Here is a 25,274-nt window from a genome sequence, read left to right on the forward strand (position 1 = left end):
AGGCCAACACACGAGTGTCCATGAGCTGCTGAATGATAACCCAGTTATCTAGTTCACTGTATTAACAGGTTAATTTTTTTTAATTATTATTTTAATGACTGAATACAGGGTCGTGGTTAGGAACTCTTGTATGTAAAGCATGTTCAAACCATTGATTTCATTTTGCAATATAATCTTAAAGGTACCTTGGAAAATATAAGTGAGAAAAGATTTTATTGCAACAAGTTGGAAATTACATGAAAATATTTACTTCCCAAACTCTTGCAAAAAAGATAGCTGGCAATAGTACCTGTTAAATACTTGGTTCATAATTTTACTGTGAAAAAAACCTCATCTGATTCCCTTTTTCTTAGAACATGGTTTGTAAGGTGACTTGGATGCTGAGTTTGGTGGCATGCTACTGAGATCTTTGTAGAACTTGTTAACCATCTCTCCTTTTAAACCTAGTAACTATAAAGTGAAAAACTGAATTTACTCCTAAATTTGAAAAAATTATTTTGGCATATTTAAAAATTAAGCTGCATCCAGAAGAAGAAACTTCATGCTATAAGCAGAGCTTCCAAGGGTGGTACCTGTCGGTGGTGCTTGCCTTAGCTGAGGCTATAAAGGGCATGTTTGTGCCAGTTTGTGTCTGGAGCTTTCCTGTGGTTTAGCTCTGTTATTTATTCTCCTATATTGCAGATTCATTTAAAAAAAAAAAATCGGTAAAAGCTGCATAAAATCAAGGACAAATTGAATACCCCATGACTCATCCCTATATACTGTGTCTATCTGAAGAGGCAGCAGTAATCTCTGATACAAAGTAGGGGCGGTTGCCTAAAGTACCCTTTTACTTGTGTGTCTACAGAATTTTATGGTACTTTACTACTGCTTTTTCCAACCAAGGTAAACATTCGACAATCTACAGTGGGCCAGGATGCAGCAGAGCCTTCCCGACAGGAAGTGAGAGGTTACTTACCTGCACTCAGGTATTACTAAAACAATGCTGGTCCTACAGACTTTCAATTTTGGTGTAGGGTGCCTCTAGAATAGAGCTGTGGAGACTCTTCTAGGGAGTAGTGTAGCCTCTCTTCCTCTCAGAGATACATATATGGCAAGTAGGAATATGATGATGTCAATATAAGAGATCTTCAGCTCCTTTTTTGCAGGTGCCTTCTATGGGAAAAAATCCAATAAATTCAAACCTCGAAAGGACTGGGTATTTCTCTAAAATTAGTTTTGCATGCTGTTGTAATAAAGGTCAGCAAATGGCACTTATGGCTAAAGTGACAAAGTTTCAGTATTTTAACAGTCCTTCACATTCATATGGCTTAACTGAAAATGGTGGCAGATATTCCCAGAATCCCAATATGCACTTACAAAATTAGTATTTGAATACAAAGTGATAAGTTAATACTTCAAACATGAAATCTGAAAATGCAATTGAAAGGTGATGTGGAAGTCTATGTCAACAATTCTTTGAAAGCTTCATGTCTGCAGATGTTGAAAATAATTTTAATGTACTTCTGCCAGATTTCAGGATTTGATGTCTCAGGATATCCGAGGAAAGATTTCATCCCATATAAAAGCCACAAGTATTGTACCTGAAATGAGAAGATAGAGAAAGGACCTTTATTTAAATGTATTTGAGCAGGACACAGTACTGGTATTGAAAATAAACATTATGTTCAAGTATTTGCGTGTCTAACATGCAATACAGCACAGATTGCAGAAAAATTGAATTTTCTGTCAAAAGGGTTAGAGGCAGTCAGCACTTTTTCCAAACACAATTTTTTTTCACAAAGAAAGCTTCAACAACCATGCAAGTGGTCCTTATGAGTTCATAATCCTGTTTTTCTTAGTATATTTAATGTTTTAACTCTGCTCTGTATGTGCCAAGCCAAAGTCAGAGCAGTTTGACTAGGTGAATCCAACACATGCACCTTCCTGTTGCTGTATCGGGGCTCCTTTCTTTGTAGCTGGATGTATAAATGACTGAACCAGCAGCTTAACTTCCATTTCTCAGCTGAGTTTGTTAGCAGTGTCTGTTTTGGTGCTGCCAAATCATGCTGCTGATCATTTTTAGGTGCTGCCAAGTGGCTATAGGATAATGGGTGTTTTTTTTTGAAGATCATTCTGATTAAGGGTTTATTCTGAAGCAGAAAAAAAGTGAAGTTAGAGACTGTATTTTCTTCATGAGCATCATACAGTGTCTCAAGTTGGAAGGGGCCCATAAGGGCCATTGAGTCCAAAGGGCATCCAAATACAGTTTATTATGACCATTTTTTTTTTTCCTGGGAAAAAAATCAGCATATTCTCTTTCAGAAATGAAGAGGATCCTGGTTGACAGTGTTGCTCATACAGTGTAGCTTGTATTTTATGAAGCTTCTTAGATCACAAAAAAAAAAGCTTATTGGAAGGAATTCTCTCTAGTCCAGTCTCCCACTCGATGCAGGACTTTGCCTATGCTAGACGGGTCAGTGAGGCTTTCCCTAGCTGAGTCCCTAACACCTCCATGCACTGTAGCACTTCTCCAAATAACTAGTTTCAATGTTGCTTCTGAAGGTTTTCTTGAAGACTGATCTGAACTTCCCATGCCACAATTTGGGGCGTTGCTGTTACTTGTTGCCAACAAGAACAGTTAATCTCTGGCATCCTTTTATGTCAACTTTGGACATAAAAGTTGGCTGTTCTTAAAACATATTTTCATCTTATTTCTGCAGCCTAAACAAGTCCAGTTCCCTCAGCATCCCCTTCATGTATCAGGTACTCTAGGCCCTTCACCATTTTGGTAGTCCTCCACTGACTGGATCCTGTTTTGTCCACATAGCTCTTGAACTGGGGGACTCCAGACAGCCACGTTCCAGACGCCAGCTCTCAAGCATTGAGCAGAGGGGGGTGATAATGTCCCATGATGATCCCAATTTGCTGAATCGTGTGCTTTGTCTTACTTACAGAGAGAACAAACTGTCGTGAACAAACTTTAATTCAGGTCACTGAATTAAATATGTTAAATATACGAAATATATTAAATATACTGAGGAATATGAAGTCCCAGTACTGACACCAGTACACTCTGCATGTTATTGGCCCTCAGCCAGGTGTCAAACCATTGATTGTTACATTTTGACGTCAGTGGTTTAGCCTGTTTTTATTCCATTTAAGAGTCTTCATGTGTGACCCCACTACTTTAAATTTGGATCAAGAATCCTGTGGGAGCTGGTATCAAAAGCCTTACTAAAGTGAAGGTATACTACATCCCTGCTCCCCCCTCATTCCCACATGCATTCATCATGGAAGGCAACCAAGCTGGTCAGGCACGGATTACCCTCACTACATCTGCGCTGATTGTTCCTGTGATTACCTTTGTGCTGTTTACAGGGTTGGAAATGGATTCCAAGACTAGGTACTCCACCATCTTCCCACTGGCTGAGGTGAGACCAACTAGCTTAGAGTTCCCGGGCTTCTCTCTCCGCCGCCTTAAAAGCTGGCATAGTATTAGCACATTTCCCATTGGCAGGAACCTCCTCCAACTGCTGTAACTTTTCATAAATGAAGGACAATCCTAACATCGGCCAACTCTACCTGCATTTCTAGGTGAATCCTAGTAGAGTCAATGGATTCACGATCATTGAGCTTATCCATTCCTACCCCGTTGCTCCCTCACTATTTATTGCCTCCTTTCCAAAACCTTACTGATTTACACAGAGGTGTGGAAGCAAAATTTTCTTGGGAAGACTCAATGGTTAAAAAAAGACATACAGTACCTCAGCCTTTTCCATGCCATCCATCACTAAGTTGTCTCCCCCATCCGCCAATGGACCTGAGTTTTCTCTGGAATTTTTTTCTGGTTAATATATTTGTAACTTTGCATGTCCCTAGTCTTAGTTCCAGCTGAGCTCTGACCTTCCTGATTTCGTTTCTAAGTGCAAAACTCTTATACTCCTCCTTTGCTGCCCAACCCTGTTTCAATTTCTAACATGCTGTCCTTCATTCATAGGGAAGCTCTTTGTCTAGCAAACAGGGAAAGGCTTTCTGTCAAAATTCCTAGTCTAACTATGTGACAGATTCTCCTGCACATGTAAATCTACTACAGAGTTCTCAGTGAGCTTTTTTGAAAAATCACCTTTCCATGGTATACTTTTGTCATTTATGGCAGCTTCCAAGGGAATTCTTACTGACTTAGCAATTCCCTACACAAGCAAAATATTGTTTTGAAGTCCGAAGTCTAAACAGCTCTGCTGTTTACCTTCCCAGTCTCCTTCTGGACCCTGAACTCTTGTAAGGACTAGAAACCAAGTGGCCACACTCACCACACTCACCACACTCACCATCCACCAGGCCAAGTACAGGATTACCACTCACCAGCCCTTTAGTATTTGAATTAGACTTAATTAGTGACAGTTTTCTAGGAACTTCATGGATTGCATTCACTCACTGCATATGAGTTTTGCTGTCAGATGATTTCTGCAGAGCTGAAAACCCTTAGGAGATCAGGGTGAGGGAATAGGAGACTTCCTATTGAAGTTGAAACTCTCCTTTAGAGAGTTTTGTATGGCACACAGACTTGAAATTCTTGTTTCTTTGCTAAGTTCCATGCTTCAGTGTTCTGAACATGCTGGAGGGCTCTGAATATCCTGTATTCTGAGCAGAAAGGTGAAAGTCTAACCTCTTGCCTTCTCCCTTGCTTACCTCCTCCATTTACTTCTACTGCTAAGTAACTTTTTTGGCACTTATTTCCCCTCCTGGTCAGGAAAAAACTTTTTCAACTAAGGAATAGTCTTTCTAGTAAAACTGATCTAAAGAAGTGGGTCTTGATTCTGGTTTTTTAGTGTTAGAAACCTAGCAGAATGCTAGACCAGGTTGGATGGGGCCTTGAGCAACTTGGGCCTAGTGGAAGGTGTCCCTGCCCCTGGGCTGTGGAACTAGATGGTCTTTAAGGTCCCTTTCAACCCAAACCATTCTACAACACAATTTTATGATATGCTAAGATGGCACCTGTCCAGGAAAGAGCATCTCATTTTACTGACCTCATGACTATGTTACCAACTCTTCCCTTCAAAGCTTCCATTTCCCTGGTACTGAAAGTGCATCATTAGCTCAGTCCCCATCATTACTAATAATGCCTGGACAACTAATGTGAATTCCTTTGGCAGTGAAACAGAAACTATCTTTGTTCCACTCATACTTATTGTGTCTATGTTCACAGTGCAGAACTTAGGCCTGCCTGTGCTAAGTCATAAACACTTGCTGACATTCATACTTATTACAGGAATTAGCTGTTTAAAGCTGCAGGACAATCACCTCACCAAAACGTCAGTGAAGCCATTTTGAAAAATAAGTAATTAACTACAGTTTCAAGATTATATTCCTGAAAGACCATAAACCACTAGTTGGTTTGTTTATCCTAAAACAGAACTTCCATTTCATCTTCCTCTTGTGAAGGTGACAATCAATCTTCCTCTTGTTCCAAGTGTCCTTTCTACGAAAATTGTTCCGAAGCTGATGGTTAAGAACTTGCTTACAGCTAGATCAGGGTATCAGTTACATACTGAACACTCTCCAATCTCCTTAGCCTTGTGGGTTTTTGCTCTGGCCATAAATGAGAACATACTGCACTTTGCACTGGCAATTTCAAGTTTCACGGTATGCTAGTCCATGGTTCTGCATGAGGTAATTATTACAGAAAATCACAAAAAAAAGTAATAGACTCCTAAAAGAATTCCCCAAAGGAAGAACAAAGTAACTTAACCACCTAAGATGCTGATGCTGTGAAAAGTAAGGCATCAAGTTAGCATATCACTACAACTCTGCCAGTTTCTAGGAAGTTTGAAACAGTATTTCTGCTGACACGTGGATTCTGAAAGTAATTTTTACAACTAAGTTTAATTCCCCCATCATCTACTTCTATGATTCTGCTTAGAAGTTCTTTTCAAAACAATTTTATTTATCATCTTAACAGGTCATTTTCCCAGATGCCTCATCATTTGGTCCAACTGTGGAAGAAAAAACTCTATTCCTATTATTTTCTTATTTTCAAAAAGTGTAAGAAAGAAAATCACTTCATGTTAGCTTTGCAGATCTGCATTCCCGTATTCACCAATTCAGTTTTCAAATGCAGCAACCTCCTCTATCCTTCCACCTCAGACAGGTGTTCACAGCTCTTGGTCTGTAAGGTCTCTACACATCCATGAAGCACCCTTGTTTTGTAATAAGCTATTTATACCACCAATAGAGTCCTCCACCCTTCACCTGAGATCTGTAACTAAATGTTGGTTGCAGTAGCAACACTGCACAAGAAGTGATGTGTCCTGAGTATCCACATCCACAACTGTTCAGTCTGGAGCTTTTTTTTAATTTAAGAGACAGAATTCAATGCATTCTTCATGGATTTTCTAGATGTTAACTGATGACAAACCCCTATTTTCATAGAAATGTAACATTACTCCCTAATCACATTCTAAATTCCTCAAGTCACGGGTCCATTTGAGTTAACATCAGCTAATTTTCTTATGTCAAAATCATCTGAAGGCTTTCTAAAAAGCTGTTCTGCAGAACACCTCCTGGCAAATAAGCAGAACATGGGGTTTCAGAATGCCTCCTGTTTCTGCAGATCACTTGCCAAAATATTAAATCCCAAGTACTTACAACCTGGAAAATCTCTAAAAGGTTATCACATCGAAATCAGTTAATAAAACAGAAAGCTAAAGCTGAATGGTGAGAAATATTATGTGTTCTGTAAGGACCCGAGTGATGCTGATCAGCTTTGCCGAAGACATTTCATTAACTACTAACTGAACAGTTATCAAGCTTACTCTACTGTTCAGTCATCCTGTTTGGAGATCTAATTTAACAAAATTATATTAAAGTAAATTTTAGATAGACTAAAACTTCTATCTTCATTTCTGACTGACTGAGAGTCAAGGCAAGTAGAACACGCACAGGTGTGAACTCAAGAAGAGGAAGTTTTTTGTTATAATGGGAGCCCTTTGTTATGTTTCCTGTGTATATTTTACATCCTGTTGTGCCTTCATCACTGTTGTACCTTCTAATAGGATTAACAGTCATGAAAGAATTTAGGATTAGCAAACTGCTTCTCTATATACCCTCTAAGCAGAAAGCTCACGAGTTGTAAGGACTAACTAGCTGTAAACAAACAGCATGAAGTATCACATGCAGCATTCTCATCTGCACACAACTAGAAGTTAAAATCAATAGCTTCCAAATTAAAACCATAATTTAACTTAGAAAAAAATCTAGTTGCTAACATTCCTAATTCTTAAAGTAATAACAGATTGTTTCCATAAGTGACTGGAACTGGAACACAGAATGAGAACTGCAAAGTTTAGACACTATGGAGAGAAAAAAGATTTGATATTATAAAAGTAGTAATCGAGAAAGCATATTTACAGACTTGTCCTAATATCTGTGGGTGTTTTTTAATTTATCACCCCCATGTTCTTGGATACTGTCACAAAACAAGACAGAAACCAGTGCTAACCAGTATGTTTCTCTTTTTGAAGTTAATCACGCTCATATTTACTTTCAGGTATCTTCTTTTCCTGTTTAGTATTCTGCTAGAATCTACAAGTGGGCCTCTGGTCAGTGTGATACCTCAAACAGGCTGGATTTTAATACCAGAGCATAAAGTCCCAAACAATAGGCAGTTTCAAATGTATCAAGCTCCAGAGTAAACAGCTGTTGATTTATAACTAACTAGTTAAGCCTAACCTAAACACCAAACTTTTTTCATCTAGAATTGTGCTGTTGTGGGTGGTTCTTTGATAGGTACATTTTCTTGCTCAAAGTATCCCAAAAGTACTTAGACTTTGAACATGACATCTGGACTAAACAATTGTACTGCATAATATGGCTGTTTCTTAAAATAATTAAAACAGTAGATATTATTTTGTTAATAAAACTGGTGTTTAAAACTCAGATACTTGATTGATGGGACAAGGGGTAATGGTTTAAACTAAAACTGGGCAGATTTAGACTAGATTTAAGGAAGTAGTTTTTTACAATGAGAGAGTGAAACACTGGTTGCCCAAAGAGGTGGTAGGTGCCCCATCCCTGGAAACATTCAAGGCTAGGTCAGATGGGGCTCTGAGTGACCTGCTCTAGTTGAAGATGCCCCTGCCCATTGCAAGGGGGTCAGACTAGATGCTCTTTAAAGGTCCCTCCCAAGCCAAGCCATTCTATGATTCACAAAACAAGTGTCACAGGCACTCTACATGGAGCACTGAACAAGAGTAAAATACACAGCCTGCATTTGCAAAATGAAACCATGATTCTGAATGATTTTTACACATACATTACAATTTACTATTTTCTGGATTTTATTTAAAGCAGAAAATGAGCACACTATCAAATAAAGAATAGCTATTTCCTGATTTTTGAACCATGTACTAAATAACACTTTCTCAAATACATAAAGTATTAAGAACTTACCTAAGGCTGGTGCTATCCAGTATACTAGTGAGTAACTCAAAAATTTGTCATAGAAACAATCTGCATGTAATGAAAATGCCAGTGCTGGGTTAAATATTGCTCCTGTGAGATTTCCACCTGCAATAAGATGTAAATAATGTAAACAACATGAAATCAAACCATCTTTCTTATTATTAAATTAATATTGAAATGCACACACAATATTACAAGAAATGTGCACCCAGCAATAAAATGAATTAGCAGAAACAGTTTGAACAGATAACTTCAGAAGAGTTTATTTACCTGGTGACATGGTTAACAGTTTAACTGTTTCTTAATAGGCTTTAAAACATCTGAAGGGCAGACTATAACTTCCTTTATCTCTTTGTAGCAAATATTCTTTAAAGAGATAAGTTTGGCCAATACTGAATGTTTCTATTGATAAAACTAGAAGCTGTTTTACTAACAGTCTTGTAGAAGCAGGAATTACACAAATATTAGTAAAGAAGTACTGAGCCCTCATTACATTTCCATGTCACATGAAACACATATGCAAGAGAATAGAAAAATATCTGTCAAGCACTGACAGATATACTGACAGTTGACCTCTGTACTTTATTATAAGAACACTAATATCACCAATGTATAGAACGTTATCATATGGTATAATAACTGTGGCAAAAGCCTTCACAATCATTCTCTATGCTGTCTGAAGAAAATAAAAGCAAATGCCACCCCATGTCTTGTAAAAGGAAGCCAAGCATCTTTCCTTGCCTCTGATTTCAGATGTAAATGAACTTGCCTAAACATATTCTAAATAACTAGATCCAAACACATTACACTGTGAAGATTAAACTGTAATTTCACTGCAGATGAACCTGGAGCTAAGTGTGCTTAATTCTGATGTATGTTGTTCCTCTCATTCCAATCCTGCAGAAATAGCATTACTCACAGCAAAATTATCTGTATTTCTGTACTATAAGTTACTAACCACCCCATATCTCTTTTATCTATTAATCTATTCCCATAAAATATAATTGTGTCTATTTAATTCTTTAGAGCTTATTCTTGATTTTTCCCCAAATAAGCTAGTATGAGCTTTGAACTTACCCTTTGTACAAGTACCATGCTGCTGCAATCCTTGTTTGCCATGAGCATGCAATCATTTATCCAAAGTTTTAGTACAGTCTTTGTCATTGTCTTCTTCTGTTTTCTCTTTCTATATTCTCCTTATTATTTCTTTTACTGTTATTACAGTTCAGGAAAGTTTTTTTACCTACTCAGTTGACTGTGGTTTTACACTTGTTCTCAAGAGCATCTCAGGTTTGTTGTGCAGTCTGTTATTCTGCACAATGACACATTAGCAACGTCCATGGTTGCCAGGAAGCCCAGTTACAATAATTTACTTTGCTTTAATCTATTTATGAATTAACTGCTTCTGCTTTTATATCAACAAACACACAGTTGAAAGTAGAATTTCACTCTCAGGATGTGGTTGCTGAACACTGAACATTAGATAAGAGTTTTAACTGCTGTATTTCTTCAATATTCATTACTAATAACTATTGGAATATCAACCATAGGCCAGGGGCACTAGTATAATCTTATTTAAAATTATATATTAAGCACCTCAGTCTGTGTACCAGAAAAGACAAATTATTTTATGGCAAAAGAAATATAGCCTCTTTGATGTGGTACATATAAGAACTTTAAAAGGGGAAGGAATGTGTGCTCCACACAATGCATGAGAAAATATTGGAGCTTTTGTGTACAGTATGTACTGCTATAAAAATTTACTCTGTGTAAGACTAAATGTAGAAAAAAAATCCAAATGTTCTTAACTATGAAAAAGTGCAAGAAAAACCTAAAGAAACAGCTTGTAATTTTGATAATACTATATAACCTGATGTTATTTGTTGGAGTGAGCTGCATGGCATACCTAAGTACCTTGTATTGGTACACACAACACTGACCTACCAAAATTTGTTTTTTCCAATAGCTCCATTTATTCAACAATAAAAATACAATTTAATGTTTTTGAGCCTTGTCTCTGCATCAATACATTTAGAAGGATGTAAGCCACAGGGATGTGGCTATCCTCCAAAATTTTACCCAAACTAAATTGGAGTCCCTTCTTACAGTCCCTTTTCAGACAGCAATCATTCCCCATACAGGATACAGCTACCAAACTCAGAGCATAATTCAGGGAATGAAATACAATATACTATGTATAGGATGTTTTTTTCTAACGTTTCTGGTTCATTCATAACTGTAACAGACACAGGTCCTGAAGGCACAATGCACTTTGTTTTTACAATCACAGTATAAAAAGAAATCATTATCATAAATTTTATTTTGTAAATTTAATGCACCAGAATTGCTAGCTAGAACCCTCTATCTGCCAAATTAAGTTTAAAAAAATCATTATTCATTCAATACTCTATTTGATAGTTTTGTAGAAAAAAGGAAGAGTGTTACCAAGTTGCCTAAATTAGCATTGCTTTGCCTAAATTTGTGCTGGTTGCCTGGCCCTTTGGTGCTGGGTATGCAAGAAAGATCCATTCCTCTTAGAGAGGCACTCAAAGTCCTTAAATATATATTTATATATACATATACATATATTTAAATATATAAACAGTAAACAAAGAGGTGTAGAAGATTTCCTGAGAATTACAAGAATTACCCAGCCCAACCAAGTTTTGCATCTGTCTGCCTTCACAGCCTGTAAATGAGAACTTGGCCTGCTGGAGGCCACTGTCTGTGACACCTGATTTGTAAGTCACTCTTAATGCATGTAAGAAACTGAGGTGGAACAGACCTCTCTACGCCATGAGATCCACAGATTTACAGGATTTATGCACCAGACATTGTCCATGACTGCCCTTTGCTATTGCCCCAGTTACTTGCCATGCTGTCAGGATGCTGTGGGAAGGGGGTTCCAATGAGCAGCCCTCAAAATGGAGGAGTTAACCTTCCACTAGAAAAAAAGATCTGTTACAGTGCAAACCTCTGACTTCATCACAGTAAGAAATTAATAGCAGCAGCCTGCACCCTCACTTACTGTGTAATAGCTCAGTGATAGGAATCAGGGTTTATGCCTTCCTCTGCTTCAGAAAGCTTCAATCCACAACTTAGGAGTGGATAGTAAACACCAGGCTCATGCATGCCTGCTGCAGGGGGAAGATAACACTTCTCATCTTTCCTTTTGAACCTGAGTGTACAGCAAACATGCAAACCTTAGGAAGCTTGGAGCAGAGCGAACAAGAAAAAATTAGTTTTTCCACTAAGTATGGCATAAAACTAGGTTCAGGATCTATTCTCTGGAATACCCATGTATTTTTATAGTAGACTGGATTCCAGATTAAAAGAAATGCAAAGAAAAATGTCTAGGTAGCACAGGGTACAGACAGAAGGTGCAAAAGAAAGAGGTCTGGGTGCAGCAGGTCTGAGGCTTCCTAGAAGAACATGCAGATCAATTGCACTGGAGAGTTTAACAAGTCCAAGTTTATGACATGGAAGGGGAAGTGGTACACACCCTTCTCCTGCTGGAAAAAGAGAGAAGCCTGGCCAACAACACCGGGAATGAATTCTATGTTTGAACTAGGGAAGAGAAAGGCAATGTGATATATATTATGTTATATGAGTATTTTCTAAGCAGGAAAAGAATGTTAAGAATCAGGAATGCAGATTTCTGTGCTTGTAGAAGAGAGAGGATAATATTTGGCTATACTTTCACTGAGCAACTCAGAAATATATTTAATGTCCTCAAATGCACCTTGCTTCTGCCTTCAAAAGTTAATTTTGAAAAGTAGTTCAAATTGCTAAGTTAATTCTCAAAATTCCCCATGGACTTATTTTACCTGTTAGGCATTAGCTAATTTCAGCTAAAAATAATGAGTAAAGGTTTTTTCATTACTACATCTGAAAATTTGACTGTACATTGTTCCAGATGCTATTATGTTAAATAGCATAATAAGGTAAACCTTTTGGACACGACATCAATGACACCACGGATGTTTGCAGATAAGAGATCTCCCTCTCTCATAAAAGGATTTGATAATTCCCTAGATAACTTTTTGTGTGGTGGGGGCGATAGCACAATCAAGGAGTTCCGTAACTCACTCTCTCACCTCTTCAAACTGTGGAGTTCTTCTTGCCAGTAGGACTCAAGTGACCTAACAACTCTCGGCACTTCACTAGGGACAAAAGGGAGCATCAACAGCCGGAAGAAAGAAGTTCAGACTCACTCCCTTCACCTCTTCCCTCCCACTGCTCCAGAGAGGATGCGCAGGTGAGAGTGTCCCAGCTCTGGGAAGCATGAGGTGACAAACAAGTAGAGGCAAGGCTATGGACACACACGGTATTACAGACGCAGGAGGCTCTAATACAACACCTACTTTTTCTTTCTTTACATTTGGTTTCAGGAGGCATTACTTTATCATTTCTGTATGCAGTCTACAAATAACCATTCCCGTTTCTGATTTAAGGAAGTAGTTAATTAAACTGCACTGATATGAATTATGCATTATCTAAATACAGAGCTTCCCTACTGCCGGTCTGTACCCTGCTGTTGCACCATCAGCACTTTTTCCTGATACAAAGAGCGGTGCTCTCTCGCAATGCCACTTGGAAATCAGAGCACATAGTACGAAATCTCTCACGCTGTATAAATAGTCGGGTTATGAAACAATCCTTCACTGAGATATCTTAATACTTAACCATATTTACTTGTGCATTTGACATGTTTTTAAATTCATAACTCATTTTATTCTTAACCCTGCACCTGTCTGGAATGCAACCAGGTAAACTTTATATAAACTCCAAATGGACTCTGCATATGTAGGACAATAAACTTTCCTTGATGATATTTTTTTTTAATCTACGAAAAAGAATTTTGCTTCTTAACCTTTAAGAAAATAATAAAACCCCCTTCTATTACAACTTAATTGCAGGAACAGAGGAGAGAAAAAAAAAAAAAGAAAATACTAACCTGCATACACGAGCATGGTGATGAGAAGAGCAATCAAATGGACTCTGTATTTGGGATTAACACTTTCCGATCGCAGGACTGCCAGCTGGAAAACGACAGAAAAGAGCAGTTCTATGCAGAACGCCTGCATCTCTGTAGTCTGCATGGGGCTGCTGCAGCCCTGTGAGAGTGCTCCAAAATGTGGCTCTGCCATCTCTAGACTCCAAATAAAGTGCATGAACACCCTGGCAAGCACTGCAGCCACGAACTGAGCGGCAATCTTGAGTCCCCCCATCCTGAGGGATGTCCTGCCGCCCCACATGGGCTGCAGGGTCCCGCAGGGATTGCAGGTGCTGCCGGCCAGGGTGAGGCCGTGCAGGACGGTGAAGCCGTAGGTGAGGGTGAGGGCGGTGTGCGGCTTCGGCTCCACACTGCCGAGCAGGCTGAGCTCGTTCGTGCAGGCGCAGATCTGGAAGGTGCTGAACATCTCCACGAGGAAAGCGAAGAGGCGCGGGTGGGAGCGCAGCCGGCGGCGGGTCAGCCTCCTGCACAGCCCCACGGCCACCACCACGCCGGACATCAGCAGCAGGGAGCTCCCGAGCCCACCGACAGCCATGCCCGGAGCTTCACAGGCCCGAGGGCTCGCAGAAGGTCCAGCCCCACCACCTGCGGGGAGAAAGAAAGCAGGAGAGGGAGGGAAAATGCCCACCCTTGCCCTCCGAGGCAGGAGCCAGCTTCTGTCCCCACCTGCGAGGCGCCTGACTCACCCTCGGCTTGGCGGAGCAAAGGGCAGAGGTGAGGGCAAGGGGATCCCGCTTCCTGCCAAGGCAGAGGTTAGAAGAAGGAAGGTCCGTCCCTTCGGTAGAAAACCGCGGGGCGGGGAGGGGGCTCAGCTTCCCTTCAGCCCCTCCGCCGCGGGACGGACGGAACACTCCTCTCGCCCTCAGCCTGCCGCTGGGGAGGGCGGGCCGCCGCTCCCGCCCGCGGAGGGGACGGGAGGCGAGGCACTCCCGCGGCGGGCTCTGTGGCGCGGCCCCTCCGGGGCTGCGAGCGCCGCTCCAGCACCAGCCCCGCGCCGGCCGCGGGCTCCGGGCGCGCCGCCCCCTCCGGCGGGCGCTGCGGCACCACCGCGCATGCGGGCGGGCGGGCGGGCATGGGGCAGGGGCGCTGAGGGGGGGGCGGCGGGGGAGCGCCGCGGGTGGGAAAGCTGCGGTGTCACCGCCAGCTCTGCGGGCCCCAGCTCGGGCTGTCCGCGAAAGTCGTATTGCTTACCCCGCTCTGTGCGACAAGCCAATAATTACACGCTCGGGAGAGAGAGAGACGGATTGATTATTTCAGAGTTGCACAAGCCCGGGTGCCGGTGGCGTTCCACAAACAAGCACGCCAGCTATCAAAACTTTTCTTAGTATTTATACATTTTAGCAAACAAAGGCATTACAGAATCACAGAATCGATTAAGTTAGAAAATACCTCTGAGATCGTCGAGTCCGACCTATGACCAAACACCACCATGTGAACTAGACCATGCACGAAGTGCCACGTCCAGTCTTTCCTTAAACACCTCAGGGGACGGTGACTCCACCACCCCCTGGGCAGCCCGTTCCAATGTCTAACTACCCTTTCAGGGTAATTAGCAACAAGGCTGGTGAAGGGACTGGAGCACAAGTCCTATGAGGAGCAGCTGAGCTGCGGCTGTTTAGCTTGGAGAAGAGGAGTCTCAGGGCAGACCTCATCACCCTCTACCTGAAAGGAGGTTGTAGCCAGGTGGGTATCAGTCTCTTCTCCCAGGCAACCAGCAGTAGGACAAGAGGACACAGTCTTAAGCTGCACCAGGAGAGGTTTAGGTTGGACATTAGGAAGTAGTTCTTCACAGAAAGAGAGACTGGGCATTGGAACGGGCTGCCCAGGGAGGTGGTGGAGTCACCGTCCCCGGCGGCGTTTAAGAAAAGGCTGGACGTGACACTTAGTGCCATGGTCTAGTTGACAAGGTGGCGTTAGGTCATAGGTTGGACTCGATGATCTCAGCGGTGTTTTCCAGCTTAGTTGATTCTGTGATCCTCATGTCTCACCTAAACCTGCCCTGGCGCAGCTTAAGACTATGTCCTTTTGTCCTGTCACTTGTTACCTGGGAGAAGAGACCAACCCCCACCTGGCTAAAACCTCCTTTCAGATAGTTGTAGGGTGTGATAAGTTCCCCCCCAAGCCTCCTTTTCTCCAGGCTAAACACTCCGAGCTTCTTCAGCCACTCCTGCTAAGACTTGTTCATTGGCTACAGATTACATAGTTCCCTTATTAATTAGTACCCTATTTCTATTGGTTAATGATTCTCTCACTTCTCTTGCTAATTAGTCCTCATGCTCAGCCTTTCTCTTCTTTTGTGTCAGTGGGTTTCTTGGGGTGGTGGTCTGTGACTTGGTAATCATGATCTTCCTCTGCAGGAATTACTTTTTACTCAGTTGGAGCTGATTCAGCACAGTTGCCGAGTTGTCTTTATTAGTTTCTTCCTTATCTTGGGAGTTCTGTCAAATGTCCTTGTGGCCTGTAAATTTTGTGTTCTTTGTGTCCACTATCAGTGGTATATCCTTCTCGCCAAGCTTTGTTAACCTCCCCCTAGGTCTTAGGTCATTGAAACATGTCGAGCCCTAAATCCTTAACAATGTAATTCTACCCACAAGTAATTTGTTTTTCTAACCCCTGGACATTGCTTAGAGCTTGCTTGTTAGCTGCTCTCAGTTTCATGCATTAAATCTCCCTTGTTGTTGATTAGGCTTAAAAGTATACAAAGATGAAACATCAAAGAACACCCTTTCTTAAGAAAATGTTAACATTTTCCACATTTTGCAACAAGAGGGTTTTCTTTCCTGTGTTCTTGGGAACCTGGCATTGCAAAAAGTAGGTGTACAGGTTGCTTCAGTCTCTTCTTCCCACTCCCTCACTGGGAGAAGGCATTTGACAGAAAGCCCAGAAGAGGCAGGTGGTGATTCTTGGGCTTCTCCAGTGGAAGTGATGCTAAAAATAGGCATCTTCCTCATCCTGCAGCATGTGGTAATGCTGGCTTTCATAGCAGGTCCCAAATGGGACTCGGGACAGTCCTGGAAAAATAGGCATAGCCTCCTATAATTCTTTGAACCTGGTAGCTGAGAAGGGTGAGTCCAGCATGAGGTAATTGGGAAATGCTTCCTGTCCCATTAGGCTGGGGCTGAGTTTTCCTCAAGTCTCTCCCTGCAGTGCTATTTTGCAGTATTTGGAACAGGTTGTACCTCTCTCCAGAAAGTTTTTCTTGTGAGGAGAGAGAAATAAATGCCCAGGCTCTGAGCACATCAATGGTTGTGCCATGTGTCCCTGGGTGTACCACGTTCACCCTAATAAAATAAGAATAAATGTATTTTGTGGTACTTATTTTCCTACTTTTCATCCTCTTAGTCACTGACTGGTGATGTGTTTTTAGGAGTGCCCAAACCCTGATTTTAGGAACTCTAAAACTGCATCGCAGGGGCACCTGCAAGGAGGGGCAAATGCTGACTATTTTTCCAGAATTCCAGTATTTTTGCCACAAGGTGGCATCAATGACAGCTTATCAGACCTCGCAGGAATGACTTTTGCCTGGTCAAGGTCCGCGTATCAATCAATACAGTGTATTTCTTGTAAGGAGGCAATACACAAATATGCTTCCAAGCAACAAAAGCAAACCCTTACTTTTAGTTGAAGGTCAGGCTACCATAAAGATCAAAGTTGATAAACACAGAATTGTTCTCTAGGAGGGAGTAACGTGACAAGCTCTTCCTCATTTCGTTAAAGGTAGGACAATTGGGACAGCTGGGCTTAAGAAGTTTGTGGATAGAAGAATATTTGGAAGGCTCAGTTTCCCAGAGGATCATTTGGCTTTAAGAAATAGGGATAATTTAACAGAAGAGTGGAAAATCCAGGAGTTGAACAGTGATAATGTGAAGAGAAGAAAAGAGAAAATGACAGAGTGGTTAATATTTGGTTTTTATTGTTTGTAGAAGATTAGATGTCAAGAAATGTGAGTGAGGCAAGGCAGCAGCCATGACTGTGTTAAGTCATTACAAAAGTCCCAGTGCACCTCCATGAAAACCATGCATTGAAGCAATTGCTTTTCTCAGCAGAGGTGTTCTGTAGCTGTAATACAGGAGAAAAAAACTCAGTTATATCCTTAATGTATTTAAGATTTTGGGTGAAATTAAGGAATGTCCTGTTAGAAGTAAGTATCAGAATAAGAAAACTGGCTTTTAGTATATACAGAGAGAGACTCCTCTGTTTTGTTTGTTTATTTCTCTGAGCATAGGTTTATGCACTCAGTTTTGAATTCATTGGTGACCATGTACACAATTATGCATGTGGCCAGCACTAACTTAGAAAAATTATCTTCAATTTTTCTTTCCTACCAGTGGTATTGTGGTTTTTATTAAATTCTTGTATTAAGGTGACATGTAGAGACTACAGTGTGTTGGTCTAGGAGCTCTCTTGCACATGCTAAAAGTGAATCTCAGAAGAGCTTATTTTCCAAGGAGATAAAGCAGAAAAATGCTGGTAATAGCTTTACTTTTTATTTGGGAATTTAGTATTCCTTTACTTACACAGCTAAGCACAGCCATATGTGTTGTTCCTGTTCTTGCAGGTTGCCAGAGAACATACAAATTATTGCCAGTCTCTTTTTGAGCCTTGGACAGTTACTTGTGCGTGCGACCAGTCATGAATTTGTCATTTAAAAACAGACTAATTGTTTGATCCAAGAGCACACTCTTGATGTGGATTACTGAAGTGTGGATTGGAATTGATTGCCTTTTTTTTTTTTTTTTTTTTTAGTATAATTGGTGCCAATGACAGGAATAAAGTCAAAGAAGCTGTAGTTATCTGTATGACAAGCTGCAGATATATTACCTTCCTGGTGTACATATAACTGTATTTTTTGACCACCAGAGGGTAGTGTCATTCCAAACAGTTGCTTTTGGTTTGCTCCTATAGCAGGTTTTTTTTGTGTTTTGCCACTGAGAGGTGAGAATATAGATCTTCTATGTGCAAGTTCAAGCTCTTAATTTTGTAATTTGTAAGAATGAGTGTTCAAGCCTGAAGTGTCTCTTAAAATTTATTTTAGACTATAAAGTTTCTTGATACTGAATGAATTGGGATCATCAGTTTCTTCTTCCTTGTGGCATTGCTGTCTCTGTGCCTCATTTTAGGTTGTCCCTATGTCCCTCTGTGTACAAGATTCTCTCATGCTTCTGCCTGCTCTATACCAGGACATAGACAGTTTCCCTTTCCTGTGAAACATTCCATTTTCTTTTCTCCTCTCCTCATTTCAGAGTCCCTCCACATCTTTTTCTCCCATTTTCCCTTCCATGCATATCAGTCCTTGAATTTTCCTTCCTATTTGTGGGTACTCCTATTTTCCTTCTCTGCCCAAGCCCTTGTATTTCCTGCTTTTTCTGTATGCAGTTAACTGTTCTTAGCTCTGTATATGGTTTCAACCCCCTTCCTTCCTAAAATTCCCTCATCTACTTCCTTTTCCTATGGGAGGCTGAGTCATTCAGAGGGTATCAACATGCCAAGAATTCTTGGATGGGTTTTTCAGGGGTGAAATTGGGCATTATCATGCTGGAAAATACTGGGAAACACTTCCGTCTACATTAATGTTAATGAATAATTGCAGAGGAGCCAAATCCATAGTTTAAGTAATTATATACCAGGGAATAAATGTGTTCCTGTTTTCTCTGTTGTGGTTTAGTTGGTTTAGTAGATTTCCACTGACATTTAAATCTTTATTGGAAATTGATTAGATACAGAAAGTAGAAGTAGTCATAGTGCCTCCAAACAGAAAATCCTTGTTGAGCACAGGCCCAGGCAAGCTCAGGCACAGCTTCAGTAAAGCTTTTCTTAGCAAGCAGCTGCAGAGGCTTGGGACATTTCTTCTTTCTGGCTGCTTTTCACAGCAGTTGGAGGACAGTGCCAGGATTTGCACCAGAGGGCTGTTGGAAGCTCTGCTGTACCTGTACTGGTGTGCACACAGTAATCCCAGTGCATGGGTGATAGGAAAGAGCCAGGGATGATATCATCAGGGGAATTTCTCAGTACACACGAGTCTGAGCTCTTAGACAATACAGTGTCTGATTTTAGGGCAAGAAATGCCACTGCCTGTGCAGGCCATTGCCGTGAGGGCCTGGTGAGGGCATTAACTCAGATCAAAGCACAGAAAGTGTACAGACTCTTATAGCTCTGCTGGTCCCAGCAAATTAAACAGCATCAGGGATGTTCCTGAGCACCAGAACTCAGTTGCTTCTACTCTCATTAATCCTTATATGGTTTTAGCCTGGGCCAGTGTCCCAAAATATTCCAGAGTGAGGGCTCACGGATATGTCCTGCTGTCCCCGATATGCAGATTGTGTGCTTTCACTGACTTTTTGAGGCTTTCATAGAATGGATATTGGATGTCCTGTGCCAGCTGGCCTCAGGGGCAGAGACTGGTCCCAGACTTGTTTAATTTACTAATGTGAGGGTAATCACAGTGACTAGGCCCAGACACTGGACTGAAAATTTGTTTTTGCAAACCCTGTTTGGTTTAGGCAGCAGCAACTGAAGGGGGGTTAACCCCATCTCTTCCTACACTCTGTTACCAAATGTTACTGCCTTGTACAAAAGGGCCGGAAGGTTTATTTGCCCTTCAGTCATGACTGGCCACTTTGCACAGTAATTGAGTTAGACCACTAGTTTTTGTTTTCTGATCATGCTGTTAGCTTTGATGGGAAGGACTTCTCTTTTTTTCTAAAAATGTAACAAGCAATGTTATTTTATGAGGTGAATCATGAAGAAAATCTCTAAACCACCTGATGTTCACAATCTCTGAAGCAACAAGACATATACAAATTAACATAAATAAAATCACTATTCTGTAATAATAGATACAGCTTTCAACACTATATAAAATCAGATATGTTGTTGTAGAAACCTACCCATTATTACTGCAGTAGGGTGCATAGAATTAGGATTCTAAAAAACATTTTTAATATGACTGGAGCAAAAATAGATTAATTTTAAGTAATGATCATTTGAAGGCAGGTCCTGTTGGCAAAAGACCCTTGCATTAACTGATGCTTGATTTTCTTATGAGCAGTACAATATTTCTCTTTTTCCCCTGAGATCAAGATCCAGAATTCAAGTGAATCTGTCAGTTTTCTTTTAAAATCAGAAGGATCTAACTTTCCTGGTTTTGAAGACAAGCTCACAGGCATAATCCTAGAATCTTAGGATGGTTTGGTACAACAGTTTTCCCATATAAGGCAGGTTTAGTGCCACAGTTTGGGTTGAAAAGGACCTTAGGGATCATCTTGTTCGAACTCCCCTGCCATGGGCAAGGACACCTTCCTCTAAATCAGGTTTCTTAGGCCCTGTTCAGTCTGGCCTTGAAAGCTTCAAGGGGTGGAGCAGCCGCAGCTTTTTTGGGCAACCTGTTCCAGTGCCTTACCACCTTCACAGGGAAGAATTTCTTCCTAACATCTAATCTAAATGTACCCTCTGGCAGTTTAAAGACATTTCTCCTTATCCTGCATACAAAGTTCCTCCCCAGCTCTCTTGTAGCCCCTTCAGGTACTGGGAGCTGCTCAGTATCTCTCAGAGGTTTCCCTTTTCCAGGCTGAACAGCCCCAACTCTCTCAGCCTGCCTCCACAGCAGAGTTGCTCCAGCCCTCTGACTGTCTTTGTGGCCTCTGGACTCGCTCCAGTAGGTCCATGTTCTTCTTATGTTGAGGCCCCAGAACTGGATGCAGCACTCCAGGTGGGGACTCACCAGAGTGGAGTAGCAGGAGAAAATCCCCTCCCTTGACCTGCTGGCCATGCTGCTTCTGACATAGCCCAGAACCCGGTTGGTCTTCTGAGCTGCAAATGCATATTGCCAGATCCTGTTGGGCTTCTTGTCAACCAACACTCCCAAGTCCTTCTCCTCAGGGCTGCTCTCAATCCCTTCATCCCCCAGCCTCTCTCTGTGCTTGGGACTGCCCTGCCTCATATGCAGGACCTTGAACTTGGATTTGTTGAGCTTCATGAGGTTGGCACCAGCCCACTAAATCCACCCTAATAAAAAAGGCTAAAAGTTGAAACAAAAAAGCCAAAGGCAGAGAAAAAGCTTCACATTTTTTAAAGGCTTTTGTTTTTGAAGGCCATTTCTGGTCTTTTGTTTCAGGGGTTTTTTTCTCTCTTCTGGATTATGTAATATAAAATAATCCTTAGCTTTGCCTTTCTTAAGTGTTGATGCCACAGCCTCATTCATGATAGTAAAGTGACACTTGCTAACAAAAATTGCACAGTGTGCAGTCCTTCATCTTTTGTTCCCATCCTGTTGCTTTCCATCTGTTTGAAGCTTGTTCCAGAATCAAACTGCTTGCCTTAAAAAATTGTCCTATATTGAACTGGGAGTCTGTGATGTGAATGCTTACTGTCTCAATGTATCTGTTATACCCAACACTCAAAATATTTTTCAAGTTGCTTATGAACACACTTTACTTTATTATGTGAGGTAACATAGAACCATATTTCTAAGAACTGTAAATGCTGAAAAAACAGTAGAAGGCCTTGAGCAGAAATTACTCATTTAAAGGTATATTTAGGACAACTGACCCCAAAACAACCAACTGAATTCTCTGCTTCTGTTTATTGTGCATAGTGCCATAGATTAACAAAAATCATAATTGCTTTATTATTTTTTTACCTATGATTGTTTACAAGAAGAAAAAAATGTGTAAGAGGAAACACAACATTCTGCCGAACTTGTAAAAAAAGATACATTACTGAATTCCAGTTGCTCCCATTGATAATTAGGTTTCTCTCTATAAAGTGCCATGGAACAAAACAAACGAATTATTTGCCACTATGATTTAGAGTAGCTCCAATGAATATTTTTGTACAAATACAGTTTGAAGGCTAGAAAGAAGGTTAAGAGGGACTATATTGTCTCATGCTGCACTAAAATATGTTTAATATGTATTTGCGTTTTGCAGGTCTGGGTTAGAGACTTGGAATTCAGCAGTCTTTTAGCATGCTGTCTTTACACTCCGTGAAAACTTTTCAACCTCATTCACACTCAGTTTTGTCTTTCTTCTTCATGTATCTGGGTTGGAAGTGGCATTCACTGTACTGTGTGAACAGAAGGGCTTGTACTAGTTCCCTTTTGCACTTGCTACCAAAGCAGTGTTTTGGCCCAGGCAAAACAGTTCTTGAATTAAAGTTTGATTGTAGGTAAACTGTGTGTTCAAGTATAAATCATCTCACTGTATGATGATGGCACACACCTGCCAAGTGCCCTTCTGAACAAGTAATCACATTCACTTGACATGTATAAAAGCATTTATCAAAAAATACATGTTAGCAAGTGTGCCAGAAACTTCTCTGTGGGAAAGAAGTGAGTTCTTTTGTTGTCCCTCTTTCAATTGTTAGTGATAATGACTCAAGTGTTGCTTGTAGCCTCAAAAGTACAATAGCAGTAGTTCAGAAAGCAAATGGGAGCTCTGCTTTTCTTTATGAACAGGTGATGAAAGATTTCAAGAGAAGAAAGGAGACAGCCCATCTTAGAAGGATTTGAGTCAGACAGCTGCAGCAGCAAGCTTGACCAAAGGTGAGTGGAGAACCAGATATAAGGGGAACGATCACAACTTTTAGTTGGCTCTGATGTTGTCCAGCTCTGGTGTCAAAGAAAAGATTGTGGAACATGACTCTGATTTATGCCTGATTTTATGTTTGTACCTTGACTTTGAGCTGTACCATGCCTGTGTCCATTATGGTCTCCTTTGGAGAGAGCATTTTGTAAACTCATCTTTGCTGGGATACCTGTTGATAAGACGTATTTGTTCACTGTCTCTTCCTGATGCCATGAAACTGAAGCAAAGGAAAACTTCAGCGTCAAACAGGAAGATCAATTTGATTGAGTGGCTCCCTGTGGCAGAAATTTATGTTAGTGAAGTCGTTGCTTCTAGCACTAGGAGACATCTCATGCCTGTTTATCATTGCATTCACATAATTGCTTTGGAAGTTTAATAAGATTAAAGAAGCACAACTGTGTTTCTTTCATTTCACTCAAGCAGATACAGTACTTTTTCTATGGGGGGTTGTCACATCTTTTGTTTGCTTATATTTCGTACTTTAATATATGTATTTTTTCCAGTGTAAGAAGAGGTGTTGAGTGGATGACCCCTTATATAAAGGAATCATAATTTATTTGTGAGAGATGAGGTAATCTGGTAGCAAAGCATGTATGCTAGTCAAGAGAGGTGCAGTCTAATCCTTATTGCATAATCACGTATTGTAGACTTGTTTTGATTCCTGCTCTGTCTGTCTGCAGCCTTCTACTTGTCAATGGGCAGTGTCAACACTTGGGTGTATGTAATACAATACAATTAATTAGAAATAACAATTATATTGGAATATTATATGAACATTAAAAAGCATGTTTCACAGCACTGTTACAAGATGCAGTAAAATATTACTCATTTTACTGAGTAGTAAAACAACAGATAGTTTAAATGCTTTGTCTGTCAGGAAGGCTGTGGATTATGTGGAGCAGCATCTAGGCCTCTTGACTCCCAAGTTTGTACTGTGATCACAAAATCAAATTATTGACACCCCTGCCTCTGCCAGATACTCCCTCCAGCCACTTCAAGTTATTGGTAAACCTGAGAACTGGGATATCAGAAAGTGTAACGGAGCTCGTGTACGTAGAGACACAGTATGTGCTCAGGAGACTGGGCATGATTTTGTTGGTTTTTCTTTACCTTCAGCTGCTCCTCCTTGGGTATTCTGGGCCTAAAAGGTGAGCAATGGGTTTGCTATTTGCTGTGGACATGCTGGGTCCACACTGAATCAACTAGAGTTTTAAAAGTTTTCATGAGGGTGAGATGGGGGGACTGAGTACCAAGAGACTTTTTCTCCTTAGTAAGATGATAGGCAGCATTCTTCAAGGCAGATAATAGGAGGTAACTTGAAGGACAACATTGAGACACGAGATGTTAGAAACAAGTTCTGTGTCAAGCCTGCCAATTCTCAATTATTCTGTTTCTACCTTTGAATGAGTTTTAGCCTGCTGAGAAGTGGCACATTAAAGTATCTGAAGCCTGAACTTCCACATCAACTTTAAATAAAGACTGGTTTGGGGTCAGATTCAGCCAGCACATAACTAAAGAGAACTTCTAATTTTCTGTAAAGCAACTAGTTTCCCAGAATTGAAGCTTTTGTTATAAACACCCAGTTTCTTCAACCTTCTCTGGTTTCTAGCCTGCAGGATTTCAAAAAACAATTCAGGATGTGACTGAAATGAGTTTTCAGAAATATTTGGGAAGAATAATTCTGAGAAGCATGCATGGATGCCTTTCTTCTCAGTGGGTAATACTTCTGAACTTAACAAATGAAATCATTTCACTTTAGTTGGAATATCATTGAGGAATGTGCCATCACAATTTCCCAGTCTGCCTAGGGGCTGAGTAACCCTGAAAAATGACAATTTAAAAATTGATAGAAAAAGTGAAAGGAGCAGTAACAACTGTGCTGCTTAAATAACCACTTAGACCTAATAAAAAGAAATGTGTTTATAAGCTTGTCAAGAGAGCAGTAATACAGTACAAACATATGAAAACAATAAATAAACAATATTTTCAGGGCTAATTTTCAGGCAAGACAGATGACATAAAGTTGGAAGATAATATCAAAACAAAGAAGAACTGGAACATCATATAAGAAGCACTGGATAACCTTGAGGACTGGAGTAATAGAAATCACAATGTCATTTACTGCGGACTAAGAAAGAAAAAAATCTGATAGAAAAGAGGAGATTTGCAGAAAGAGTAGAGGTAAAACATCTGGATTCAGTTGTCAGCTGCCAGTGTACTGTGGACCAGCT

At 40.7% G+C, this 25,274-nt stretch overlaps 1 protein-coding gene across 1 annotated transcript; it reads right to left on the reverse strand.

Moving 5' to 3' along the window:
- Positions 1 to 691: 691 nt before the first annotated feature.
- On the reverse strand, positions 692 to 14,414 carry AQP11 (aquaporin 11). The gene is given in 5 exon segments (XM_027668323.1): positions 692 to 1,553; positions 1,555 to 1,583; positions 8,431 to 8,547; positions 13,400 to 14,044; positions 14,146 to 14,414. Coding segments are annotated over 4 exon segments (852 nt in total). The 5' UTR covers positions 13,995 to 14,044; positions 14,146 to 14,414; the 3' UTR covers positions 692 to 1,442.
- Positions 14,415 to 25,274: the final 10,860 nt, after the last annotated feature.

The sequence above is a fragment of the Corapipo altera genome, unplaced genomic scaffold (assembly GCF_003945725.1).
Source record: "Corapipo altera isolate COAL_440 unplaced genomic scaffold, ASM394572v1 0, whole genome shotgun sequence".
Lineage (NCBI taxonomy): Eukaryota > Metazoa > Chordata > Aves > Passeriformes > Pipridae > Corapipo > Corapipo altera.